The sequence below is a fragment of the Sarcophilus harrisii genome, chromosome 5 (assembly GCF_902635505.1).
Source record: "Sarcophilus harrisii chromosome 5, mSarHar1.11, whole genome shotgun sequence".
Classification (NCBI taxonomy): domain Eukaryota; kingdom Metazoa; phylum Chordata; class Mammalia; order Dasyuromorphia; family Dasyuridae; genus Sarcophilus; species Sarcophilus harrisii.
Window position 1 is genome coordinate 249,741,900 of NC_045430.1, and position 11,077 is coordinate 249,752,976.

At 37.0% G+C, this 11,077-nt stretch overlaps 1 protein-coding gene across 2 annotated transcripts; it reads left to right on the forward strand.

Annotated features, from left to right (window-relative positions):
- The first annotated feature begins 273 nt into the window (after positions 1 to 273).
- LOC100913616 (C-C chemokine receptor type 5-like) lies at positions 274 to 7,078 on the forward strand. Of its 2 annotated transcripts, XM_003771979.4 has the most exons (3): positions 274 to 402; positions 1,383 to 1,461; positions 4,944 to 7,078. In XM_003771979.4, the coding sequence occupies exon 3, from the start codon at positions 4,955 to 4,957 to the stop codon at positions 6,002 to 6,004; it is 1,050 nt and encodes a 349-aa protein (XP_003772027.2). In that variant the 5' UTR covers positions 274 to 402; positions 1,383 to 1,461; positions 4,944 to 4,954; the 3' UTR covers positions 6,005 to 7,078. The 2 variants fall into 2 exon arrangements, with proteins under 2 accessions (XP_003772027.2, XP_031795952.1); XM_031940092.1 differs by lacking the exon at positions 1,383 to 1,461 and having other exon boundaries at positions 312 to 402.
- Positions 7,079 to 11,077: the final 3,999 nt, after the last annotated feature.

The following is an 11,077-nucleotide window of genomic DNA, read 5'->3' on the forward strand; positions in this document are numbered from 1 at the left end:
CGTTGCTAACTATTGGCCAGAAAACATATGCTTATTTATATCTGAGGAGGCTTCTAGATTTGTAAAATAATTATGGAGAATTATGGAAAACTGGGCCACATACTAGGGTGTACCAAATCTAAATCCAGGATTGTGAAACAAGATTTCAACAGATATATTCTATTCGAGTGCTGAAACAAGGAGAACTATGGCACTTCAGTTTAGGGATTTGTGTGAGTACAGTGGGAGAGGTTTGGTCAATTCTATACTATGTATATGTGTTCAGTATATCCCCGCCCCCTTTTTTTTTTTCAGGAAATGTTATTTCCTATTTTTGCACAGCATGCTTTATCTACTGATTTTCACGGCAAGGTCTATGAGAAGGTTAAAACTTTTGTGCCTTCTGGAGAAAACTGTCTATTGGTAAGTTGTGGGGTTGTTCTTATTTAATTACTTTTTTTATTTGATACCATGACTTCTTTCTCTTAAAGGGAGTCAGGAGGAGCATATTACAAGCATGCATCCCAAGGTAAATGTATTGTACATTTACATTTGGGTAGCATTTAATTCTGAAAATAATCAGCAAGATAAGAACAAAGGATTTTCCCCTGGACTAGATCTATTTCTAGACTGTTTTGAGAGGCTGCAATGAATGGTAGGATTTTGAAACATCTGAAAGATTATCTAGTCCAATAACTTCATTTTTCAGATGAGGAAATTGAGCCCCAGAGAATGCACAGGTGATTCAAACCAGGTTCCTCTGACTACAAACCTAGACATCAAAAAAGGGGGAAATGGGAATTCCTCCCAGAATTTAAGTGAGACAGAAGAGATTTTTGCTGAAAAACTATAAAGAGAATTAAAATTTACTCCCAAATTAAGCAGAATTAGCTTTCCTTCCTTCTATCTTTGCTCCATTCTCACACTATCCAGTTTCTCTTTCCCCTACCTCAGGGAAGAATGGAATGACTTAAAATCATGTGCTAAAAATTTCCACTGTGGAAGACAATGTTTTTTTCCCTGCTAACTTTCTACATTTATAGTAGTACAGGCACCTGAGTCACTATATCTCTCCTCCTATCAAGAGGATTCTTATTTAGTTATTGTCTGGACTAGATGGCTTCTGAAATCCAGTGATTCATCTCCTAAGAGCCACTGTTGGGAAGTGAGTTTGTTTTCATTTAGGTGGTAGCATTTAGACTTTATATAGCATTTGTATATATCTGCTTAGTCCAGTACAAGCTGCAATGAAAGCCCCATTTTGTGCAATAACTTATTTCTTGCATAATTTTCAATCAGTGATCTTAATTTCCACTGTGGAAGGTAATTGTTCATCTCTTGCTAAAATTTTTACATATATAATAGTATAAGCAACTGGCTCACTACCTCTCTCCTCCTGTCAGGGATTCTTACTTGGGTGTGGACTGGACTAGATGGCTTCTGAAATCCAGTGATTCATATCCTGAGAGTCACTGTTCTGAGGTGAGAGTTTTTCTTTTCATTTAGGTGGTAACATTTAGACTCCATATGGTATTTCTATAAATCTGCTTAGTCCAGTGCAAGCTGCAATGAAAGTCTCCTTTTATGCAATAACTTATTTCTTGCATAACTTTCAATCAGGGATTCTTAATCTGCTTCTGGGTCCCTAGATAAGTTTCAGGCAGTCATTGAATTTGGATGGAAAGATATTTTAATAACTGGATCTCAATGTTATTGCTTGCCTCGACAAACCTTTGTATTTCATTTTATGCATTTAAAAACATTCTGAGAAGGGATCCAAAGGCTTCTCTTGACTGTCCAAAGGATCTGTGCCACAAAAAAGTATAACAACCCTTGTTTTCTATTATGGAATAGAGATAAAGTCTGGAGCTATAAATTCATTGGCCTTTGGAACTCCTCAAGAAAGAAATTCCTTTTATCAAAGCAGAGCTCACTTTCTAAAACCTTGAAAGTTTAAGTGACTTGCCCAGTGGCATACAACCAATATGTATCAGAGAAAGGATCTGAATTCAGGTCTTCTTGGTTCCAAGGCCAGATCTCTGTCTACCTCAACACTTTGCCTCTTCTTGCTATGATTAATGTAGCAATAACTTTTGACTGGACTTCGAGGGAGTCACAGTTCTCCCTCTGATTCAGGTAATTATTTCAGCTATTTATGCTGAAGGAACTGTCATGTAAAAAAAAGTCAGTCCACTTTTCTGTAGCTTCAGTTTCCTTATCTGTAAAATGAGCCAGACTGGACTCTGAAGTCCTCTCTATCTCTGAATTTATGATGCTCTGATCCTTTGACCTGAAGGCTTTTGAAGTATTAAAAATAATCTACAGGAAGTCCAGATTAAAGCTTGCACAGCTAGGGGGAATGTTGGCTTACTGTTGTTGTTATTGTTTAGTTGTGTCCAACTCTTGTGACTCCATCTGGGGTTTTCTTGGCAAAGATATTAAAATGATTTGCCATTTCCTTTTCCAGCTCATTTTACAAATGAGAAATCTGAGACAAATAGAATTAAGTGACTTAGCCAGGTTCACACGGTTACCAAATATCTGAGGTCATATTTGAACTCAGGAGGATAAGTCTGCCTAACTCCAGGTCCAGCACTCTAACCACAGTACCATCTCACTACCCCGATGGGAAGTTAAAGACATTAGTACCATACCTGATACCTGCAAGCTTTCTGAGAGCCTTAGCTTGACCTAACTTAAAGTTTTGCCTCTGACATATATGTGTCTGATATATGTGACTCTAGGTAAGCCACTAAAATTCTCAAAGTTCTAGAAAGTGAACTCTGTATTGATGGAAGGAATCTCCTCATTCAGAAGTTCCCCAGGCCAATGAAATCATAGCTCCAATCATTATCTCTATAAGCTTTATGAGAGCCAATGTGGCTTAGTGGAAAGAGACCTGGCCTTGCAGGTTGGAAGAGCTGCCTTCAATGCATATGAACTTGGGCAAGTCACTTAACTCCCCAGTGGCCAAATTCCTTCCTCTCCCCCCTCAAAAAAAATGTAAGTAAAAAATGAGATGTTGATCTGTATCAGTGAAAGGCATTTTCTCATTGGGGGTACCCTCCTTAATAAAGTTGGACTCTCCCCTCCCCCTCCAGAAAAAAAAAAAGAGCTTCACCTAATGCAAAACAGGAAGTACTATCCACTCCATTAATTTAGTTGGTCCAGTTCATCTCTACTTATCTCTCTCACTCTGTACCCACAAGAAGTTCTGCTATATCTATTGCATGTAATTCTAAAGGGAAAGCGAAATTCTCCACCCACATAAAAAAATAAGAAACACTCCACTCTACTTGTGGTCGTGGTGGTCTTTTTTAAAGTACCCCAAAGCCAAGGAAGATTGCCATAATAAAGGCAAAAAGCAAGGAATGTGTCTTCATATTAGTCCCCCTAAGATATTTTCTTAGACAGCCTATGCCTCAGTTCACTCTTGACCCTATGGCCACAATACAGCGGACAAACTCAATTGTCTGATGCAATCAATATGTGTCCACAGACAAAGGCAACAGACCAAGAGCCATAATTGCCTGAAATAGGTAAGAACAGCTAGCAAATCCATGTATTTTGCATGTTTGCCCTTATGTTCACTGACATGAATATTTAATGTCTGGTTTTCTACCTTCAGCAGAAGTAGAGTTAGGAAGAGTTTTGGATATAATCTAGACTGATGTCCTCATTTTACAAGTGAGTAAACTTTGCTTTGGTCTCAGACACTGACTAGCTGTGTGACCCTGGACAAGTCACTTAATCCTGTTTGCCTCAGTTTCCTCATCTGTAAAGTGAGCTGGAGAAAGAACTGGCAAATCTCTCCAGTGTCTTTGTTGAAAAAACCCCAAATGGGGTCATAAAGAGCAAGACATGACTGAAATGAGTCAATAACAGCAAAACCAACAATTTCTGTCCCAGAAATAGGACATGCAGTTTGTGAATGGCAGATCTTGGGCTGAAGGCATATGCTCTGATTCCCCAACACAATGTTCTTTCTATTATGCCATATAGATAAAAGAATTTGCTGAATCTGATTACCACGTGTGAAATTTAACATTAATGAAATCTGCTTATGGTCACAAGAGGAATAGAGTGGAAGGACATTAATGAATCACTGTATATCAATTACTATTTCTTTGGAGTGGAGTGGAGGAATGCCTAAAAGAGCACATTCTAGATACACTGGGAGAACACATTCTGAATGACACTGTGCTAACTTAAGAGTTAAGCCTGAATTTAAATCTGTCCAATTGACTTGCCATATCTGTGATGGGAACAAGTAAAAGCAATTTCCTCATGGGGTTGTCATGTTGGATCAAATCTGATAACCTACATATACTGCTTTTTGAACCTTAAAACAAACTTTATAAATACTAGACAGTGGATGAGAAGCATCACCCTCTTAGATAAGGAATAACACCATTAATGCTATCTTAAATATGAACTGATTCAGGTACAGTACCTGCAGTATAACAAACACTAAATCCTTATTGGTTAATTGATTAGATTGACTTTGTGCATCTCTCATAGACTACTTGAGAGGCAGCTCACTTTAATGAAAAGAGCAATAAATTTGAAGTTAGATATATGCTTCAAAATTATTATACATGCATAACCTATATCAGATTGCTTACTGTCTTGGGTACAAAGGGGAGGTAAATGATGGAGGAAGAAAAAAATTTGGAACTCAAAATCTTATAAAAATGAATGTTGAAAACTATCTTTACATATAATTGGAAAAATGAGAAAAAATTGCAAGTTAGGCAAGCTGGATTTAAACTAGACCTAAGCTACTATGTATTTAATATTAAGTAACTTAACCTATCTCATCATAGATTCCTCATCTATAAAACAAGGGAGTCAGACTAGGAATCCTTCAAGGTTCTTGTTTGCTCTAAATTTATGGTCTTGGGATTCCTGGTGATACTGTATTGAAGGAATGGCAGGCACATTACTTTTTTCTTAATTCGCAGGACAAACCAAGATGGACGACTTGACCACCTCCCCATTCTACTATGATTATAAAGCTCCCTGCCAAAACTTTGATGTGAAGTACACAGCATCACGGCTCCTCCCCCCTCTCTACTCCCTAGTGTTCATTTCTGGCTTTGTGGGCAATGCCCTAGTTTTTCTCATCTTGATAAGGTGTAAAAAACTGAAAAGCATGACTGACATCTATCTGCTCAATCTGGCCATCTCTGATTTACTTTTTATCATCACCCTCCCATTTTGGGCTCACTATGCTGCAGATCAGTGGATCTTTGGAGATGTCCTGTGTAAGCTGCTGACAGGATTCTATCACATGGGGTTTTTTGGAGGAGTATTCTTCATCATCCTCTTGACCATCGATCGGTACCTAGCCATTGTCCACGCTGTGTTTGCCCTAAAAGCTAGAACAGTCACCTTTGGCATTTTGACAAGTGTCATCACCTGGGTGGTGGCTGGGTTTGCCTCTCTCCCAGCAATTATCTTCACTAAATCTCAGAAAGATGGCATCCAGCACACCTGCAGCTCTCATTTCCCATCAGATCAGTCTGTTGTCTGGAAGAACTTCCAAACTCTAAAGATGAATCTTTTGGGACTAGTGTTACCCCTAGTTGTTATGATCATCTGCTACTCAGGAATCATACAAACATTGCTGAGGTGCCGAAATGAGAAGAAGAAACATAAGGCAGTGAGGTTAATCTTTGTGATTATGATTGTTTACTTTCTCTTCTGGGCCCCCTATAACATCGTGCTTCTCTTGAACACATTCCAAGTTTTCTTTGGTCTGGACAATTGCGATAGCTCCAAAAAGCTGGACAGAGCCATGCAATTGACAGAAACACTTGGAATGACTCACTGCTGTATCAACCCAGTGATTTATGCCTTTGTTGGGGAAAAATTTAGGAGATATCTCTCGACTTTCTTCCGCAAATATATTGTCCGGAATTTCTGCAAACAATGTCCCATTTTCCATGGGGAGGCACTTGACAGAGTGAGCTCAACATATACCCCATCTACTGGGGAGCAAGAAGTCTCTGCTGGTTTGTAAAAAAAAAAAAAAAAAAAAAAAAAAAAAAAAAAAAAGATTTTCTTTTCCCTAAAAATATTCTTTGGGGGATCCTACAAGTCTTGAAAGGAAGTGAAAATTTTAGAGATTCAAGAACAAAAAAGCCCTAAAAATCAAGGAAACATAAGAATAATCAGATTTCAGATACAAAACTGAACTTGATATTCCCACCTGTCAAGAAATACATCATCCCACAGTATCAGAAGACTCTTTGTGTATCAAATGATTTCTCCTAAGCTACAACAGAATGCTTTCTTGTATGTATATAAATATGTTTCAAAGATTCCTGCTACAGCTTTTGTGCTTAAAATGAAATCTAAGACTGAGACCAAAAATTTTTGGAATGCTAAGATTTTATGAAATAGGAATGGAAATTCCTTGAGTCCTAATTTTTTTAAAGCAAGGTAAGGAGATGGGCATAGGGCAGCAAAGAAATGAGACAAGTGGACTGGTAAGGACTGATAAGGAGTGGAATAGCAATGTCTCCTGGGCCAAGATGCAGCTAGTCGGGTAAAAGGAAGACTGGCTGATGACTTAAAAGTTCAGTGTAGAAATGGTCACATGTCATAGGCCAGGCCATGGTCACTGTCACAGATTAAACCTTGGAATATCTAATGCAAATCCCCTACTTCCCAGTGGAGAATAAGGCCCAGAAATGGGGAGAGGACTAGAAACTAGCTCTTTAACCCTAAAGACTGGACGTGTTCAGAACAAGTTGGATAATTCAACTTCCCAGATGCAAAGTGTTGGCTTATTCATGTTGTTTGTGTCCTTTTATATATTTGCTATTCATTCCATCAATCATTCTGGATAAGAATGTAGACAATATCCTGGATAAGGAACCTCCAGCTTTGATTTAAAGGGAACTTATTAAATGGCTATGCTCTTTTTCTTTCCTAAAGCAACTTCAGGATGTAAAGCCTGGTCAGCTCAGATGGCCAAAGCTGATAGTTTTGTTGTTGCTGCTCAAAAAATAGACTCTTTGGTTTGCTTTCTAGAACTTCATTTTTTACCTAGATATAACTTTATTTACAAAATAAAAATTTCCTAACAGCACTGTCTGTCTTTCTAAAGGGGTACAAGTGGCCTCAGGTTGGTACTGGTAACATAAGACCCTAAGGATGTATTTGAATAAGGTGTCCCAAAAGTCTTAGTGCAGCTGTATATTGCTTTTGAAGTAATTTTACATAAGATATGGAGCTGTAAAGTGTCTTATTATCTGGAGGTCATCCAAATGAACACCTTCATCTTACAGATATGGGAACTGATGTCCAGACATATGAAGTAACTGAACTAATGTCAAAGAAATAACAATAATAGTTGATGTTTGTTATAGCATTTTAAGTTTTTCATTAAAACCCCACAAATTTATGAAGCAGGAGCTATAAGAATTACCCCCATTTTCCAGATGAGAAAACCAAAGTTCATTGAGGTCCAGGGCTTTGCCCATAGTCACACAACTATCTAGTGTAAAAGTAGCAAGAGTAAAGATTCAAATCCATATTCTGTCTTTATCTCATCTGATCCTATTAACGACCTATGAGATAGATAGTCTAAGAATCACCCATGTTTTGCAAAAGAGGAAACTGAGTCATAGACTTGCCCATGGTCACTTATCTGGTAAGTAGAACTAGAAACCAACCTTGCACTCGGCCTCCTCTTTAATTTTGTTTGACTAACACCAGGATACCTTCCTACATCAGCATCCTATGAAACAATTATATCTCACAACTTAATTAACTGGGGCAATTTAAAGCCCTATTCCATACCAGAAGCATCTATGTGATAGACAGGAGATAAGACATCCACAAAAGGATATAAACAATAATGTGTTTGGAAGGTCAAGTTTAATGAAGAAACCTGGCCCAAAACATTATTTTTTCCCTTCCAGATTAAATATTCCTTAAGGGCAGGCATATAATATCAATCTCCTCTACTTTGTCAAAATAATAACAGCTATAATTTATCTCCAGAGCTCTTTAAGGTTCATAATGTACTTCACAGATATCTCACTTGATCCTCAACACAACCCTCAAAAATAGATGCTATTATCATCCCCATTTTACAGATAAGAAAATTAAAACAGAAAGTGATTAAAGTAATTTGCTCAGAGTCACACAGCTACTAAATACCTAAACTATATCTAAGCTCAAATCTTCCTCATTCCAGGTCCAGAGTTCTGTACATTATGACATCCTCTCAAACCTATCCCACTATATGATTAAGAATTGGAAAAATCAGTCCTTTCTAAACTCCTGTTAGGGAATATTATTAGTAGAATATGAGAATGAAAGGACAATCTCAAACATAACACTGGAAAACATGTTTTCCTTTAACAGATATTTTGTCAAATAGGTACTTTGCCATGTGACAACTAAAAACAAAACTGCCTAAATGAACTAACATTACCATGCCCAACTCATGTAAAACTGAATAAGAAGTTTTCCTTTTTGTTCGAGTGTGGACTTTATAGACAAACATCACTGAAATAATGGGAGAAATAGGGAACTGAAAATGAAACTTAACTCTCTCCAATCAGGAAACAGGTAGAGATGTCTAAGTGCAGAATAGAGTATACCATGGATTGCCAAATATGTTGGTTTCATTTAGCTGCTTGTTTGGGGGGAGGGAAGGTTGCTGTTTTTATTTAAAAAAAAAAAAAAAAAAAAAAGATGGTTCAGCGGTGGAGAGGAACATATAGGAAATGATCATAGTCCCTTAAAAACAAAGGGACATCAATAAATCCTTTAAAAGATAAGAGAGGGAGGAGGGAGAAATAAGTTGTGGGAAAACATATAGGACCCATGAGACAACTTGTGAAAAAAAAATCTAGTCAATATTTGTTGGAATCTTTACAAACTGTTAAGTCATTAGAATTGATAGAGACAATAATTATCTAATTTAGCATGGTTCAATATGATTGATTTGATCTTAGAAGGAGATATTTTGGGCCAGATCTTGAAACAATGTACTAAGTACAACTGACAGAAACGATGCTTGTGTTCACACCTTTAGAGAGCTCATAGAAGCAAGAAATATTTAAGTATTCATTGGAGTTCACACGATTTAGTATGAGATATCCAAATTTATACCTCCCTTAAGCCCTCCCTCCAGAAGGAGTTAACCTTTGGGAGATCATATATATGCAGGAAACTCTTAGAGCTTGAAGGAGTTTTTGGGAACATTCCCAGGGATCGGAGAGGAGCACTCTGGGAGGAAGCCCACAAGCCCTCTTTCTGAGACAAGAGAGATTCATTGCATCTTCCACCTTGGTGCTGGCTGGAGGCTGAAGAAAGCAGAGGCAAAGGACAAAGCTGCAAGAGCTCTTGGAACCAAGCAGAGAGATAGGCTTCTGAGCTAACGGGGCTACATTGAAGAACACAATAAAAGATCTGAACTTTTATCATGTGGCTGCGATTTTGGGTGATTATTTACTTGTAACTGAAACTTAGGCTGCCTCCAGAAAATCTCCCCGAGAAACATGCTTTCTCCAAGAGAGAACCATCTTATTTTTATTATTTTAAAGAACAAAAACACCAACAAATATTCAAGATGTCTTTTATGGTTCCTTCTACCTTCTCTCCTTGACCTTCTTTCTCTTTGCCTTGCTCAGAATTTTTTCTGAGTCAGTCTTTGGACTAGGGCATGAAATTCAATTGAAAATTACAAAATTAAGAACTCTTAAGTACATAAGCACAGAGCTAAGATAAATTTTTCTTATAATAAAATCCAATGTACTGTGGGTGAATTAGAAGCTCTCAATTCATCTTGACTCCAGAAGACTGATGACAATAATATTTTCACTCTCTTAGAATAACTTAGTAGTTATGGGTATAAATTGTGGCATACATTGTGGGAAGATGTTTCTGAGTCAGTTGGCTTTCCCTCACCATTTTTCCTTCTCTGTTGATGTTGCAATAGAAATTTCTACTGGTTAGAGAAGTAGGGAAGTGGAGAAGGAGGCTGTTATTAGGAAATGATTATAGTGTATTTAAAAAGCATCAAATACATATATATGTAAATATATGTATGTAAGTGTGTATATATACAGGCATATACCTATATAAATATATACAATTACATACTTACACACACACCAAAAAAAGAAGAAGATCTGGATTCTAGTACTGGATTAAATAACTTACCTATGATCTTGGGCAAATTACATCATTCTTGTCACTTTCTGCCCTCAGTTTCCTCAACTTAAAGATGAGGAAGATAATATTTAAATTATTTACCTTGAAGAACAATGTGAAAATCACATGAGATAATGAAGGGACAAATACTTTATTAAAATGTTAAGTGCTTTATAAATGGAAGTTCTTATGTCATTATTATTCAAAGCTGATTTTATCATTTATCATGAATCAGAATTGTGGATCATTGGTTGGATGTTGGCAAGACTCAGATTGAAACTTCCACTTGGAGTTCCTCATTTAATTACACAAATTTGGGGGATATTGAATTAAAATGTACTAAACAAAGCTTGGCACTCTCCTAACAAATTAGTTTCTCAATTTTGATTATAATAAAAAATAAATTTTGTTCAAAAATATTTGAACTGTTCAATGGTGTTATTATGTACTGTGAAGTAGAACTCACTCTCTTTTTATTATGCTATTCCGTTGAATGAACAAATGAATAAATGAATGAATGAATGTATATTATTGTGCTAATCTCCAGGCGTACAAACATGAAAACAAAGACTAATTCCTGCTTTCAAGTATCCTGAAATGGGGAGACAACATATATAGAAGTGGTGGACAAGGAGAGATACATTGGCTTTAAAAGTTTCTGGGGTGATGAATAGGGCCATAGGGAATATAGCACATCTTTTCAAGTCATAATGAATGAACAAATGAATGAATAAAGCACTTATGAAGAATGAATTGTGAAGCACATTCTGAAGATACGGGTAGAGACAATCCCTTTTTGGAAGCTCACATTCTAATGAAGAAGCAACAAACAGGAAGGCTTCAGCTGCAAGTCAGATGGAAAGAAAAGCAAAGCAGATGGTCATAGCTCTTCCCTGATGTTATTTTCATTGATAAAATC